Source organism: Aethalodelphis obliquidens, unplaced genomic scaffold (genome assembly GCF_003676395.1).
Source record: "Aethalodelphis obliquidens isolate GAN/ISIS:26980383/991018 unplaced genomic scaffold, ASM367639v1 scaffold64, whole genome shotgun sequence".
Lineage (NCBI taxonomy): Eukaryota > Metazoa > Chordata > Mammalia > Artiodactyla > Delphinidae > Aethalodelphis > Aethalodelphis obliquidens.
In genome coordinates, this window is record NW_020838008.1 from 551,993 (window position 1) to 568,802 (window position 16,810).

Below are 16,810 nucleotides of genomic sequence, written 5' to 3' on the forward strand. Positions count from 1 at the left end.
TTGACAAGTAGTTCAGATGCTGAATCATGAGGACATTTTGATAGTGATACCTGCATGTTTTTGCTGCAAGACAACTGTAAGATTGTTAGTTTTATTGTGAGGTGAACTAAAGTTACACTGGAATTCTGAAAGTACTCAGTTAATAACATTGCACAATATCCAGGCCAAAAAGACTAGTTGAGATTTCACAAGCAATGAGGAGCAGTACTGTGTCTCTTATAGTCTTTTTTTTTTTTTTTTTTTTTTTTTGCGGTACGCGGGCCTCTCACTGTTGTGGCCTCTCCTGTTGTGGAGCACAGGCTCCGGACGCGCAGGCTCAGCGGCCATGGCTTACGGGCCCAGCCGCTCCGTGGCATGTGGGATCTTCCCGGACCAGGGCACGAACCTGTGTCCCCTGCATCGGCAGGCGGACTCTCAACCACTGCGTCACCAGGGAAGCCCTCTTATAGTCTTTTAAGTTACCTGCTTATGCTGGGATTTGATTGGTTAAAACTAGTGGTGTAGAATTATGTAGCCAACAAATAGATATCTAATCACTTTCAAAAACAAATTCATGTAGTTTTTAATAAATTATGCCTTTGTTTCTTCATTTGTATAAAGTGAGGTGATGACAACGTCCATCTCTCACAAAAAGTCTTGGAAGATTAATCAGGTAGCATAATTATGTATTAATAATTTAGATCCCAGTGAATGGAATTGTTGTTTTAATCGTTCTTTGCTTTCTCAGCATCACTCCTTTAGAAATAATTTCTGGTGCCATTGTGGCAACGGTTCCCAAGAGGATGTAACCCTGAGTAAAAGCATCTCTGTCATCTTAATAATTTATAAAAACTGATTGTAATCATTATTTTTCCAATTAAACATGTGAGATATATTTTGTTGAAAGTATTTTATAACTGCAAAATGGCAAAAAATCTGAAAATGACAACTTCTGCAATTGGATTAGACCAAGATTTAAAAAATAAAACACTGAGTTTAAACCCAATATTGGTTACCACCTGTTCCTGGGAATTCTTTCAAAATTAAACCTCTATATTTAGAGAGGTAATACTTGAACTGTTTTAAGATAACTGGGTTCAACAATTTTGTTATGCTTATTTTTAGGTGATTGCTCCCATGTTTTGCACCAGACTTAGAAATTTTTAAATGTCATAGTGGGGCTCTTGAAAGGAATTGCAGTAATTGCAAAGCATTAGCTACTTAACCATAAACAAAGGTGAAGCTTGTTTTTCAGTTACAAAAAGAAACAATCTTTCAAAAACTACTTTTGGGTATAACTCACATGATTTGTATCCCCAAATTCACATCCAGCCTTAAGAATTACATTAGGTATCATATATTCTCACTCTTTGCAGCTGTTGTTTTAAGCAGCTGTCTAGTATCCCTTGTCTTCTTTTAAGACCAGTGGTCTATAGATAGAATAATCCCTAGAGTTTGAAATAACTTAATTCCCTTGTTGGAGGAAAAGTGTATACTGTATTACCCACCTTTTAATCTCTCACTGATAATAATGCATTTCTTGTGTTCTTAATTAGGGGTCTTATGCCTAATGTGGGGTACACAAACATCTTAATGCAAATTCATTGAGAATGTTGGGTTTGTATTGTATCTGTTACTAATGGTGCAGTGGGTTCGATGACTTTTTAAAAAAGTGATCATTATTAGTGGTTGCCTAGGGCTGGATGGGTTGTGGGTTTAGTATGTAAATATATTAAAAGCCATTGAATTCACTTTAAATGGGTGAATTCTATGGTATGTGAACTATATCTCAATAAAGTTGTTATATATGTATATTTTGAAAAATTAATTAATTAATTAATTTTGCGGTACGCCGGCCTCTCACTGTTGTGGCCTCTCCCGTTGTGGAGCGCAGGCTCAGCGGCCATGGCTCACGGGCCTAGCCGCTCCGTGGCATGTGGGATCTTCCCGGACTGGGGCACGAACCCGTGTCCCCTGCATCGGCAGGCAGACTCTCAACCACTGCACTACCAGGGAAGCCCTATTTATTTATTTTTGGCTGTTTTGGGTCTTCGTTTCTGTGCGAGGGCTTTCTCTAGTTGCGGCAAGCGGGGGCCACTTTTCATCGCGGTGTGCGGGCCTCTCACTATCGTGGCCTCTCTTGTTGCGGAGCACAGGCTCCAGACGCACAGGCTCAGTAGTTGTGGCTCACGGGCCTAGTTGCTCCGCAGCATGTGGGATCTTCCCAGACCAGGGCTCGAACGCGTGTTCCCTGCATTGGCAGGCAGATTCTCAACCACTGCGCCACCAAGGAAGCCCTATTTTTTTAAGTAGTCTTTGTCACAGTTTAGGGGAACTCAGTTGAAGAAATATTTCTTGGCAATCAGAAGCTATTTTAGTCCTTGTATTTCATACTACCTCTGTATTAATGAGAGCGTATAATATGTTCTAATGCCTGCTGACCTTCCCGTGTAGTCCCTTACTTTCAGGAGCAGTATATTCATTTAAAACATGTATAATTGAGGAAGTAGAAAGTGGAAAATAGTAAGGTGTTCGAAAAGGCCACTGAGGTTTAGCGTATCAAAGCTGTGTAACCTTAGGCAAGTCACTTAATCATTCAGAGCCTCAGTTACCACATAAAATGAAGGTGTTGGATCAGATCCTAGTTCTCAAACTCTGATGCCCACAGGGCTAACCAATTAAAGTAAATAAATAAAGTTGGTGGGTATAAAGGAACCGGGAGCAGGGGACCATGGCGTATGGATAGTATATACTCTTCTAAAGAGATCAGCTATAACTCAATTTTGATCCGTTGTTGCTTTATCTTGTAGGCCCAATGTAACTGTATCTTTAATTTTCAAGAAAAGCAGAAACTGGATTTTTTTTTTTTTTTTTTGCGGTACGCGGGCCTCTCACTGTTGTGGCCTCTCCCGTTGCGGAGCGCAGGCTCAGCGGCCATGGCTCACGGGCCCAGCCGCTCCGCGGCATGTGGGATCTTCTAGGACCGGGGCACGAACCCGTGTCCCCTGCATCGGAAGGCGGACTCTCAACCACTGTGCCACCAGGGAAGCCCTCTGTGAACTTTTTTGTATGTGCCTCCTGAAGCACACATGCAGAAGCTTTTCTGAGGTATATACCTAGGAGTTGAGTTGCTTGGTTGTATACTGTATGAACACTCAACTTGGTAAGATAATGCCAAACTGTTTTTCAGTGTTTCTGATTTAGCCCCATGATCCTTTACTCTGAGAGTTCTCCATAACTCTCTGCCTTCTCTAATTTATTGTATTCTCTCCTTCCACACCTTTTTCCCCTTAGTGAAGATAACCTGCCTCACTGCCCCTTATTTTCTTTCTAGACAACCATATGTTCTCTGCCATTAAGAACTTTTCCTCTAACATAATAGAATCATATTTAGAAATAAATATTACACTTTTACAGTTACATTATAAATAACTTGTTAAAAATGCCTTTTAAATACTTTTCCATGCAGAAATATTTATTTTAAAATTTCATGGTCATTTAAAGAACTTTGTAAGTTTTATTTGTCAGGTTTGATCTAAGATTAATTATATTTAAGTTCTGTTTACTGTGTGGTTTTTTTTAATTACCTCACAAATGATCAGGTTATTTCTGGCATTTGTGAACTTTTAGTTTCCAGGGTTGCTCAGCATAAATAATTTGAAATTTTATTTTCGAACGGAGAGGATTTTTTTAAACTTGGGAACATGAATTATTTCTGAAATAACTTTGAATATTTTTCTTTTAAAAAGGCTGTGACACACAGATGCTTTCAACTTTTGTTTTTTCTACTATAAATGCTACCCAAAGCCACATTTTACTTTCCTCTTCATTGTATTCTTTGTAACAAAAATAAATACACCTTTAAAGAGGAATTATTTAATTAACCATTATAAAAATAACAAAGATTATTTGATACTATGAAATCCATGTACAAACGAGTCAGACTTTTTTCTCTTTTTTTTAAACAGGCTGGTTTATTTTATTTAAAATAAGTAAGGGGGCTTCCCTGGTGGCGCAGTGGTTGGGAGTCCGCCTGCCGATGCAGGGGACGTGGGTTCGTGCCCCGGTCCGGGAGGATCCCACGTGCCGCGGGGCGGCTGGGCCCGTGGGCCATGGCCGCTGAGCCTGCGCGTCCGGAGCCTGTGCTCCGCAACGGGAGAGGCCACAACAGTGAGAGGCCCGCGTAACGCAAAAAAATAAATAAATAAATAAAAATAAAATAAAATAAGTAAGGGTAGAATTCCTAAGATTCTTCATAGAATGAAATTGTCTTTGGTTTATGCATTATTAGACTTATACTGAATTACTTCTTGAAAACTATTGGCATCACACCCACCTAGAACATGTTTGGTATGCCCTTCTAATTTATTCAACTGAAGCTCTTGAAATTTTCATTCTGTGCTAGAAGAGTGTAAAAAATAACTCAGCCTGTGCATTCTTAATAGCTCTTGACCACAGCTCACATTTCCCCAGAAAACTTCAATACATTTTCTCAATTTCTTCCATGGTTAATTTTGTTTTTGATAATTATAGAAGTGAATGTTTTAGGAAAAGCACTTTTCTCTGTTAGATACTAGTGTAACATCTAAAATTTAATGGTACAGTGTTTCTTTTTGGAGTGATAAAAGTTCTAAAATTGGATTGTGGTGATGGTTGCACAACCTTGTGAATATACTAAAAACTATTGAATTGTACACTTTAAATGGGTGAGTTTTTTGGTATGTGAATTATATCTCAGTAAAGTTATTAAAGTTTAATGATGTCCTAGAGGGATTTATTGACCCTTTTTTTCCTTTTCCTCTTTGATAATTGAAGTTTTGGGAATGTCACATAAATTTGAGAAACTAAAAATAGCTTGGATGCTTTAGAACTTGGGCCATTTTCCCCCGGTTTTTCTGATTGGCAAGGAATATATAGACCTTAGATTTAAGTTTTCTACTTTTATAGTGATCAAAACCCTTTATTAGAGATATTGAATAATCTTGACAATTATACAAGCAACAGTAGATTATGCTATTTTCTTCAAATTTGTTTCACTACTTGTTTTTCTCAGTTAAATTAGACTGATTTAAGAAATTTTTTCCTTTATTAGCAGATGTCATTTAGGTCAGTGAAAAAAGAGCTACGGTAAATAGTATGATCATTTTAACTTTTTTCCAAAGGCCTAAGAAAGGAAAATCACAAAATTTTCAGTCACTAAATGTTAAATAGATTTAAACTAACAATGACACTATATGATTTTATTTTACGACAAATTGTAGAAAATACAACTCATCTATAGTGACAGAAGGCGAGTCAAAGATTACCTGGGACCAAGGGTGGAGGAGAGGGTTGATTGCCAAGGGGCCTTAGGAACTTTTCTGATGGGACTGTCTTGATTGTATTTTGATTAATGTGGTGGTTACATGGTTATATATTTGTCAAAACTTATGGAACTGTACACTTAAAATGGGTCTAGTTTGTTATACATAAATTATACCTCAGTAAAGTTGATTAAAAGAAAATCAATTAAAATGACCACACATACACATGACTTATATTTGTATCAAGTGTTGGTCTTTTGATATGTAGCATCATCTAGTGTTTGCACATTATATATAGTAACCAGGCACTTATGTCAACTATTTATGCCAGTGAAGGAGAGAAAAGTATTTGTACAATTGTCATCGATGAAACAGTATTACATTAGTAGAAGCCTACACATAGCATTACTATTAATTAATTAGTATATTTTGCAAGTATAGTACATCTACTTCAGTATATCTAATTTCTTACCTTTAGATTCTGTTTTGTATTCAGCTTTTCATCAATCGAATAATAGAAACCATCTTTTAATAGTGTTAAAAGTTTTTAATATGTTTTATCTATTTGTTTCTAATAAGTCAACACTTCCTACATGCCAGGCACAGTGATCCAGTGCTGAATAAGAGAGCATAGCTCCATCCTTATGGAGTACTTTACAATTTTAAAATTAGTTTTACATAATTTTTTTTTTTTTTTTTTTTTTTGCGGTACGCGGGCCTCTCACTGTTGTGGCCTCTCCCGTTGCAGAGCACAGGCTCTGGATGCACAGGCTCAGCAGCTATGGCTCACGGGCCCAGCCGCTCCATGGCATGTGGGATCTTCCCGGATCAGGACACGAACCCGTGTCCCCTGCATCGGCAGGCGGACTCTCAACCACTGCGCCACCAGGGAAGCCCTAGTTTTACATAAATAATTTTATCACATCCTTTGAGAGAGGGAAATAAAACTCAGAGAAACTAAGTGACTTTGTCCAAGTTTACACAGCTAAATGACTGAGAGTTATCTGATTCCAAATTCAGGTTCAGGCAGTTTAGGTGGGTAGAGTTACATAGTTTAGGTGGATGAATGGAAAATTTGAGGGGACATGTTAAATAGTTGGATCTTATCCACATCCTGGAATTTGAATAAACTTCCTTAATTGTGTATAAAGTTGCATGTATTCCCCTTTCAGTTTATCTTCTCTGCCACCAGGATAAGAAAGTTTGAATTTCTGCCAACTGGATTTCTTCCAAGACCCTATTTCTGATTGTTACCCCAACACCTGAGACCTAGCAGTCTCTGGGTTTGTCACAAAGGAGCACTCTGCATACTAGTGGCATTGAACGTGAGTGGGCCCTACATGTAAAAACCTGCCCATCTGGCCTCCGTTGGATTTTGCTGATTTGCAGGGCATTTTCCAGGTGGTGGCAGCTGTGAAAGATTCCATGCTGCAGCACAGATCTGCAGGAGACAGCCACTCTGTTGAGCAGGGTAGATAGAGGGCCTGTTAGGGGGGCTGGCAAGGAGCTGTCTGCAACTACTTTTGAAGGAGGCAGCATGGAATAGTGCAAAGAACATGGGACTAGCCATGAGAAGACCTAAGTTTGAATTTTAGAACTGTCACTTGATAGCTGTGTTACCTTGGGCAGGCAACTCAATTCATTCCAGTCTTTCTCCTCCTAAGTAAAATGAGGGCGTAATATGTGCATTATGGATGAATCTCATAATCATTATGCTAAGTGAAAGAACCCAGATACAAAAAAGAATATATTGTATAATTCCATTTATATAAACTTTTAGAAAAGCAAACTTATGTATAATGGCAGAAACATCATACAGATCAGTGGTTGCCTAGGGCCAGGGGCAGAGGGAAGGATGGAATGCAAAGAGGCGTGAGGAATCTTTTGAGGATGATGGAAATATTCTGTATTTTAATTGTGGTGATGGTTTCATAGATGTATTCAACTGTCAAAACGCATGGATTTGTACCCTGTTGTGCACACACACCCAAAAGGGGATCTTGAAGCTATTTCAGGGCTTAATAAGAAAGAATTGAGGGAATTCCCTGGCAGTCCAGTGGTTAGGACTTAGCGCTTCCACTGCAGGGAACATGGGTTCCATCCCTGGTCAGGGAACTAAGATCCCGCATGCTGTGTGGCACGGCCAAAAAAAGAAAGAAAGAAAGAAAAAATTGAAATAGATTTGGATTATTTACCATTTGTACAGGAGGGGAGAGAAGCAGCACAGATTGGTATTTGTGTTGTGTATTTGTAGGCTGCATATTTACCCTTTCTGCTCTAGGTTACCCAGTAAAGTTACAGCTAATATAATAGGAATTCTCCAATACTAAACAAAATCAACAATCATCCATCTTGACCTCTAACTCTTCCTTTACCCCTTTGTCATTTTTATCTGAATTTTTATGAACTATTAATAGGGGACATTTGAAATCAGATTTCTTAAAATATTTGAAATACTTAATTTACTAAAAATTTTTATTTATATTCCATTGTCCGGTCATTCTGCTTCTTAGTGGTTATTATATCCTATCACCTTTATGTTGAGGAACTCTATTGACATCCTTATAGTCACAGTGCGACAAAGATGTCAATTGTAAATGCTTAACTCCAGTATGTAGGGAGGGCGGCAAGAAATAAAATGGAAATGACTTGCCCTCCCCAGCCCCCCAAATTCTCATCCTGTATTCTATTAGTGATTGTAAATGCCTCAATGTCCTTCTTAATAAAGCCTCCCAGAAGCCACAACTAATTGTTTGGGGTTGACACTGAAGTCAGAACTTGATCTAGAAATACTATTCAGTAACTCAAATATGAAGTGAGTAGTGACTTTCCTGGATTAGCTACTTGTAGCTGTATAGCCTTATTCCTGATCTCCAAAGGGAAGAGAAGGGCCGGTGTGGTTGTGCTTATTCTATCCCCTCTTTCCCTAATGCCCAGGCCCTCTTTGCTTAAGACTTGCCAGGAATATGTAACCTTTAGCTGGATGTGGGACAAAGGGCAGCTACTTCTAAAACAGAGATATGTGTTTCTTGGAAGAAAGCTGATTTTAGGTTTTGGCCAGGAAATATACAAGATGAATCTCTCAGAGACTAAGGCAATTGATAGAAACACATGAAATATATAAAACCCATGAATTAATAATGAATTTGAACCTGCCTCGCCCCCTCAAAAAAAAGCAAAAGCAAAACCCCAAAAGAACTCATTGGACACCATCCAAAATAACTAGGGCACTACTACAACTTAACTCTGAAAATTAGAAATTAAAAGAAAGAATACTTTTATGCCCACCTTCATGTGCAAACTCTACTTTGGATAATCAAAGAGCCCTAGTTGTTGACAGAAAGTTTTTCTTTGTAGGAAAATTCCACAAAGAATGATAGATTCAGAAAATCACCATTTTGCAACCCCAGTGAAATAATTGAGGCAGGTAGCGATCAACAGAGGATGAAACCATTGGATTGATTGGTTGATGAGAGAACTTTACAATGAAGGAAATCAGTCTGCAATTTGCAGACATTTGTATGTATTCTGATGTGATGTATTATGAAGCACATGATAACACCTATGAAGTATTTTTGCCCCAAATGTGGAACTTGATTCTAATATAGGGTTGCCAGATTAAGCCAACACAAAACAGGACACTTAACGACTGTGCCACCAGGGAAGCCCCAACAGGGTTTTTAAAATAGAATTCTGGTATAACCAGACTAAATAAAATAGTTTATGTAAAGTACTTAAGCATAGTGCTTGGCATAAAATAAAACTTAGTAAATTTTAGTTTCATCAGATCATCAAGGTAGTATGACCATCAGCTGAAATAATGGGATTGGCCTTGTTATAAAAAATGTGTTTTTTTTAAACAGGGTATTTATTTATATTTATTTATGTATTTTTGGCTGTGTTGGGTCTTTGTTGCTGTGCGCAGGCTTTCTCTAGTTGTGGCGAGCTTGCGGTGTGAGGGCTTCTCATTGTGGTGGCTTCTCCTGTTGTGGAGCACGGGCTCTAGGCATGCTGGCTTCGGTAGTTGCGGCACGTGGGCTCCAGGACACATGGGATTTGTTGCTTCACAGCACGTGGGATCTTCCCGGACCAGGGATCGAACCCATGTCCCCTGCATTGGCAGGTGGATTCTTAACTACTGCACCACAGGGGAAATCCCTATATAAAATGCTTCTTTGACCTATATGAAGTATTCAGGGTGATATTGGTAAAGACATTGTATGTATTAGGCTCTTCTTGGTTGTAAGGACTCTGAGATTGTGTCCATTACCTTGGATGATGGGTCTTGTAGAGAGTTAGGAAATAGAAAAAATGGCTCCATAGCCACATAAGCAGGCTTAATGGAGTATTGTTTATATATTTTGATGTGGACCATTTTTAAAGTCTTTATTGAATTTGTTACAATATTGCTTCTGTTTTATGTTTTGGTTTTTTGGCCGTGAGGCATGTGGGATCTTAGCTCCCCAAGCAGGGATCAAACCCACCCCCCCTGCGTTGGAAGGTGAAGTCTTAACCACTGGACCGCCACAGAAGTCCCTTAATGGAGTCTTTTAATCATTTAGTTGCCTTAGGTAAAAAGTAGAAATGGTAGAACCTTTTGTCCTGTGTCCTATCTAAGCAAATTCTGTTCATTTGACAAATATTTGTTGCTAGCACAGTGCTAGGCTGGGTGGGATCGTATTCCTTTTCTCTTTAAGAATTCTCACTATAAAAAAAAAAAAAAGCTCACTATAGTATAAGGCAGAGCCACCTTATCGTCTCTGGAACAAGGCTGGCAATAAATTAAAAAATAAAAAATATAAGTCTGTAATACATACCCTGTAAGTTTTACAATTAAAACACTATAGCTGGAAGAGAGAAATCACATCTCCCTGGGGTAATTCATCTATTCAGCAAACATTATAATAGTGTGGATTGTTTTTAATGGCTATAACAAACAGGTATGAAAATGCTTAAATTAAATAGAAAAGTAGATTTCAGTATAGTTATGAGTACAGTGTAAAAATAGTGCACTTAAAAGGCTGGGAGGTGGGGGGGAGGTGGACGAAATAGGTGAAAGGGACTGAGAGATACAGGCCTCTGGTTATATAATAAAGTAGTCATGGGGATATAGTATACAGCGTAAGGAATATGGTCAATAATATTGTAAGAACTTTGAGGATAGATGGTTACTGGACTTATCATGGTAATCATTTCTTAACTTATGCAAATGTCAAATCATTATGTCATACACTTGACTCTAATATAATATTGTACATCAACCATATATTTTTTTAAAAGGCTAGAGGGAAAAACACCAAAATAGTAACAAGTAGTTGTATCAGATCAATTTGGGGAGATTGGGAAGAAGGGAAGTAGATAAAATTAAAAATATATTTTTTAAAATCAGTAATATAGTTACATAGTTTCACAATTTACAAAACAGCTCTTCTAGGTCTTGCTCTGGGTGATGGAGACAGCAGTGAAATAGAAATAACAATAGGAAAGGTAATAATAACTACCACATTTATTGGCATAAGTAGTCTCCTTCCCATGCTTACCTTCCACCAACTAGTCCCCCCACACCAGTATTATTACTTTCTTGTGCATCCTGTCAAAGATATTTTATGCCTGATAAGCGAATATATAGGTCTATTATAGATAAATTATCTCTTTCTCTTTAACAAATGATACCTTTACTATACAAACTGTTCTGTACCTTTAGTCGCTTAATATATTGTAGAGCTTTCTTTCTCTTCAGTAATATTTTGAGAGTTTATTCTTTATAGTTGCTACATAGTATTATGTTTAATGGAGTACCATAATTTATTTAACCAGTCTCTATTCCATTTCTTTGCTATTATATAAAGTGCAGCAATGAATAATTTTGTACCTATGTCATTTTATACTTGTACGTAGTATCTATAGGATATGTTCCTAGAAGTGGAATTGCTAGGTCAGTGTATTTGCATTTGTAATTTTGATAGATATATCAATGCAGTACAATCATAATCACCTGGGGAAACCTTTTCAGTGTTCTTATGTCTGTTCCCCCTCAAGATCTGGGAGGGTTTTTTTGTTTTGTTTTCTTATGGATCTGGGATGGGCTCAGGTATCTATATTTTTTAAAGTTCCTGGGGTGATTCCAATGATTATCCCAGAAGAAGAGAGGGGCTGGACCTTTGTGAAATGAAATGTGGTACAAAGAAGCATATCTAATTTAAAAAAAATTTTTATTGGAGTATAGTTGATTTACAATGTTGTGTTAGTTTCTGACTGTACAGCAAAGTGAATCAGTTATACATACACATATATCTACTCTTTTTTAGATTCTTTTCCCATATAGGTCATTACAGAGTATTGAGTAGAGTTCCCTGTGCTATACAGTAGGTCCTTATTAGTTATCTATTTTATATATAGGAAGCATATCCAATTTTAAAACAAAAGAACATAGGCTAACTATAGGGCTGAGAAAGGTACTATGCTGCCAATTTATGTAGAAGCATGCTGTTGGCTGCTATAATCTGCATGTCCAGATTACTGCTAACTCCGGTATCTTCCCCTCCCGTGATATTATGGGATACCCAAGCATCACAATATAAATATGTTGGTCTTGAAGGTACTGATTAAGGGATGCAATAGAAGCCATGATTATCAGAGTTGGATTGGGAAATGTTGGGTATGTCACTGAGGGAATAAGTATGTGAAATACAGGATCTTGTACAGCCTGTGGAAATTGAGAAGTCTGCATAGCACTTAACCTCTTCCCCTAGGTTAGGCTGAGCCAAGTAGGGAATATAACTTTTTAGAAATAACTTAAAACACACCGAAACATTGAAGGCTTATTCTTTTCTAGGTTCTGGGTGAGTAGCCGTAATACAGTAATAGTAATACAGAAATAACAATCTCAGTAATGATAGCTACCAACACTTACTGGGTACTACGTACATACTGGGCATTATTGCTGATTAATACTTGCATTATTACAAGTATTTTCTCATTGAATCCTAACCCTAGAAACTGTGGGGACTATTGTATTTCCATTTTACAGTTGAGAAAAATGAGTTTCAGAGATGTTAAATAAGTAACTTGCTGAAGGTCACACATTTATTTTATAGGATTGTTTAGAGGTTAACAAAGTGCTTAGAACAGTGCTTGGTACATAATAAATGCTCAGTACATACCAGCTGCTATTATTGTTATTACTGAAGCACAGAGTAAATACCAGTTATCCCTTGCTAGGGCATGCCTCACAGAAGAAAAATGTAAATAGGGTTTTTCCAAGGAAAAACGGGTATTCCAGGTAGAAGACACTGTAGTAAAGGGATTGATTGGTGGCCTGGTTTAACTACTGCGTAGGGTGCTTGGTGGTAAAATGGTAGAAGAGGCTGAGATAAGAAAGAAGGCTTCACGGGGGTGAAGGGAAGCTATTGAGCTCTCTTGAAAGAATGGACATGGCTCATTTTAGTAGGCAGAGGGAGTTGGGAACATTTCAGGCAAAGATACAGCATTTAAAAAGGCATAGAAGCTGTCAGTGTTGCAGTTACCTACTGCTGTGTGGTAAACTACCCCAAAACTTAGTGGCTTGAAACAATTACTGTTTTATTTGCTCACATTTCTGGTCTCACCTGGGACCATCATATGGCTGCAGTCATCTGGTGGCGCCACTGGGGCTAAATAGTCTCAGATGGCTTCTCTAATATGTCTGGCTTTGAATATGGCTGTTGGCTGGGTTTCTTCACATGACAGCAGAAGAGTCCCTAGAGAACAGTAGAAGCTGCAAGGGCTCTTGAGGACTAGGCATGGAAGTCACATAGTGTCAATTCCACCACATTGTGTTGGCCAAAACATGTCACAAAGCCAGCCTAGAGGCTTCCCTGGTGGAGCAGTGGTTGAGAATCTGCCTGCCAATGCAGGGGACACGGGGTCGAGCCCTGGTCTGGGAAGATCCCACATGCCACGGAGCAACTGGGCCCGTGAGCCACAATTACTGAGCCTGCGCGTCTGGAGCCTGTGCTCCGCAACAAGAGAGGCCGCGACAGTGAGAGGCCCGCGCACCGCGATGAAGAGTGGCCCCTGCTTGCCCCAACTAGAGAAAGCCCTCCCACAGAAACGAAGACCCAACACAGCCGTAAATAAATAAATTAATTAATTTTAAAAAATAGCCAGCCTAGATGCAACAGGAGAAATAAATTCCATCTCTTGATGGAAGGACCTGCAAAGAATTTGTGACTTTTTTTCTTTAATCTACCACAAATGGAAAAGGGCAGGATGAGTTTAGAATGTGTTACTTATTAGCCCCTTTGGCCTTTTCTTTAGCCTAAGTAGCATTTCCTCCAACATTTATTACACAGGGTCCTTTTTTTAAAAAAAAAAAAAAATTACTTATTTGGTTGCATGGGGTCTTAGTTGTGGCTTGTGGGCTCCTTAGTTGCAACACATGGACTCCTTAGTTGTGGCATGCGAACTCTTCATTGCAGCAGGCATGTGGGATCTAGTTCCTTGACCAGGGATCGAACCCGGGCCCCTTTCATTGGGAGTGCAGAGTCTTACCCACTGTGCCACCAGGGAAGTCCCAACGCAAGGTCCTTTAATCATCACTTTTACCTGGCCCTGACCTCTTTCTCTGTTTCTCCTAGAGTGAAGATAAAGTATAAATTAAAATGAAAAACAAAAAAGCTTTACCAAGAACTAATAGAATTTTGAAAACTCTGAATTATTATTTTTTAAAATAAATAAATTTATTTATTTAATTTTGACTGCATTGGGTCTTCATTGCTGCGCGCGGGCTTTCTTTAGTTGTGGCTAGCAGAGCCTACTCTTCGTTGTGGCGCACGGGCTTCTCATTGCAGTGCCTTCTCTTTTTGCAGAGTACGGGCTCTAGGCGCGCAGGCTTCTGTAGTTGTGGCTGGTGGACTCTAGAGCACAGGCTCAGTAGTTGTGGCACATGGTCTTAGTTGCTCCGCGGCCTGTGGGATCTTCCCGGACCAGGGCTCAAACCCGTTTCCCCTGCATTGGCAGGCAGATTCTCAACCACTGCGCCACCAGGGAAGGCCCCCAAAACTCTGAATTATTTTTAAAAAATTTTGAAGAGAAAATGTAGTTTACTTACTTTTGAATATTCTCTTGAACCTGATTAACAGTGATTAACTGTTAACAGTGATTAACAGGGATTAACTCATCAGGGAGTTCTCCAGGATTTTAATAATAGTCCAGGATTATGTGTTATTACCACATCATTTGTTAGTATTTAATTAAATAGCTTGGTGTTAAATTTTTTAAAGGATTTTACTGTATAACCATTTAAAATCTTGACCATAGTATTAATTGCCTAGGTAAATTCTTTTTTTTTAATTAATAAATTAATTAATTTGGTTACACTGGGTCTTAGTTGTGGCAGGTGGGCTCCTTAGTTGTGGCATGCGAAACTTTTAGTTGCGGCATGCATGTGGGATCTAGTTCCCTGACCAGGGATCAAACCCAGGTCCCCTGTATTGGGAGCACAGTCTTAACCACTGTGCCACCAGGGAAGTCCCCCTAGGTGAATTCTTTTATTTATGTTCTGTATAGATGGACATCTACAACCAGCTACCTTTTAGAGTAATCTGAAATCCTGAATTAGTAGGTTCTAAATTAATCATGTTTTTACCTCTTTATTCAACTAACTTCTGCCAATACTCAGCAAACACAAATGTGATTTCCTCTGAGTTATATTCATTTATGATCCTCTGTGGTCCACTATTTAATTCTGCTTTCCATTCTGAAAGAGCTCTTAACCTTTGTTCATTAATCATGGGAAACAGTTGTGCAACATGCCTTGACATTAAGTTGAACATCTAAAATTAGTCCTGTAACAATCAGCAGTTGGGAACAAGGTTTTAGTAGTTTGTGGTATATGTTAAGTAGACATTGCAAGGTTGGAAGGAACTCCCTAGAAATAAGTAAGTGACTTGTGTTATGTGTGTGTGCATGTACCTGTGTGTATACACAATTGAAAGTCTCTTTTTATTAAGCAGATGGACAAATTACATCTGTTACTACAAATGCATTATAAGCATCTTTATGCACTATGCTGTTTAATCATTTCAGAAGAAAAATATATTTATTGAAAACCTGGTATGCTAGAATGGATTTTTCTGGATGTTTCTTTTGTGGTTTTCAGTTTTTAAAGGAATAATTGTATTACATATACTATATTTCAAGTGAATGAATTTTTTTTTTCTCTTCAGAGTTTATAGAAACCCATTCACAAAAATGACATCCTGGTTATATGAATGTCTTTGTGAAGCTGAACTAGCACAGTATTATCCTCATTTTACTGCCCTTGGCCTTCAGAAAATAGATGAATTAGCCAATGTTACAATGAAGGACTACTCCAAATTGGGAGTCCATGACATGAACGACCGCAAACGTCTCTTCCAACTTATCAAAATCATTAAGATTATGCAGGAAGAAGATAAAGCAGTCAGTAGCCCAGAGTATCCTCTACAGACAAGCAGTCTGTGCATCAAGCCTCAGAAATCTAGATCTGGCCCTCGAAGGCAACTGCATTTTGATTCTCCTGCTGACAACAAAGACAGAACTACCAGCAGCAATCAGTTTGAACTGTGCGATTTATCACATTTATCTGCAAGTGAACAAAAGTCTAGTTACCTAAAAGTACTAGAGCATTTGCTACCAGATGATTCCCAGTACTGTACAAAAACAAGAATTCTGAATGCCACAGCTGCTGATTCCTACCTACAAGAAGAAACTAACACTTCACTCTTTTCATCAAATCACTTTTCTCCAATACAGGGAGATTGTGATAGTCCCGTTATACGAAGAGTCTCTCATGTTTCAGGGTATAACTATGGAATCCCTCATTCCTATATCAGGTAATAACTTATTTTTTTCTTTTTTAATTTTGGAGGGAGGGTAGCCTTAGGCAAGGGCAGGCTTCTCCATGACCAGAGGAGACCAACTATTCCATATTTACAGAAAACGATAGTGAACAGCTTCTGCGGTGATAATGGAAGTAACTTGATAGGGCAAAATTAATGAAGAATTTGGACTTTCCAGATGATATTGTTCATATGCATCAAGCAGCTGCTACTTACCAGGGTCTGCTATTATTCTTATAGCAGACATATATTTATTATTATAGTGCATGTAACATAATACATCTAATGCATCCATGAAGGTAAAATATCAGTAGTTAACTAGCCTCTGCAGTGAAAAAAAAATTACACAATCCATAGGATTTTTTTTTTAAGGCTATCAAATTCACTTCAGCCAGAAGGCATGAAGCTTAGTTAAAAACAGCTGTTTAATTCGACTAGTTGAATTAAATAGGTCTTTGGAGCAATTGATTTACCTGCACATATTGAAATATGGTCCTGATTTTGAGTGCTTTCTACAATTCCAGCCCTGGAAGGACAGATGATTTTGGTCATTTCAAAGAGTAAGACCCTTTTGATGGAGTTTAGAGTTTGGTTGTCAGAGTGACAGTGCTTTGAGTTAGGATTTGAAATAAGGTCCCTAAGAGGTGAAATATCAAGTAATCCCTA

The 16,810-nt window shown here is 38.4% G+C and overlaps 1 protein-coding gene across 7 annotated transcripts in view; it reads left to right on the plus strand.

Annotated features, from left to right (window-relative positions):
- KIF24 (kinesin family member 24) overlaps positions 1 to 16,810 on the plus strand; it is a 60,088-nt gene that overhangs the window by 3,701 nt on the left and 39,577 nt on the right. For 5 of the 7 annotated variants that reach the window (XM_027088958.1, XM_027088960.1, XM_027088959.1 and 2 more), the window contains exon 2: positions 15,491 to 16,138. In XM_027088958.1, coding sequence (XP_026944759.1) covers positions 15,516 to 16,138 — 623 coding nt within the window. In that variant the 5' untranslated portion in view covers positions 15,491 to 15,515. The remainder of the gene's footprint in view (positions 1 to 15,490; positions 16,139 to 16,810) is intronic. The other 2 variants (XM_027088964.1, XM_027088963.1) reach the window with 1 other exon arrangement.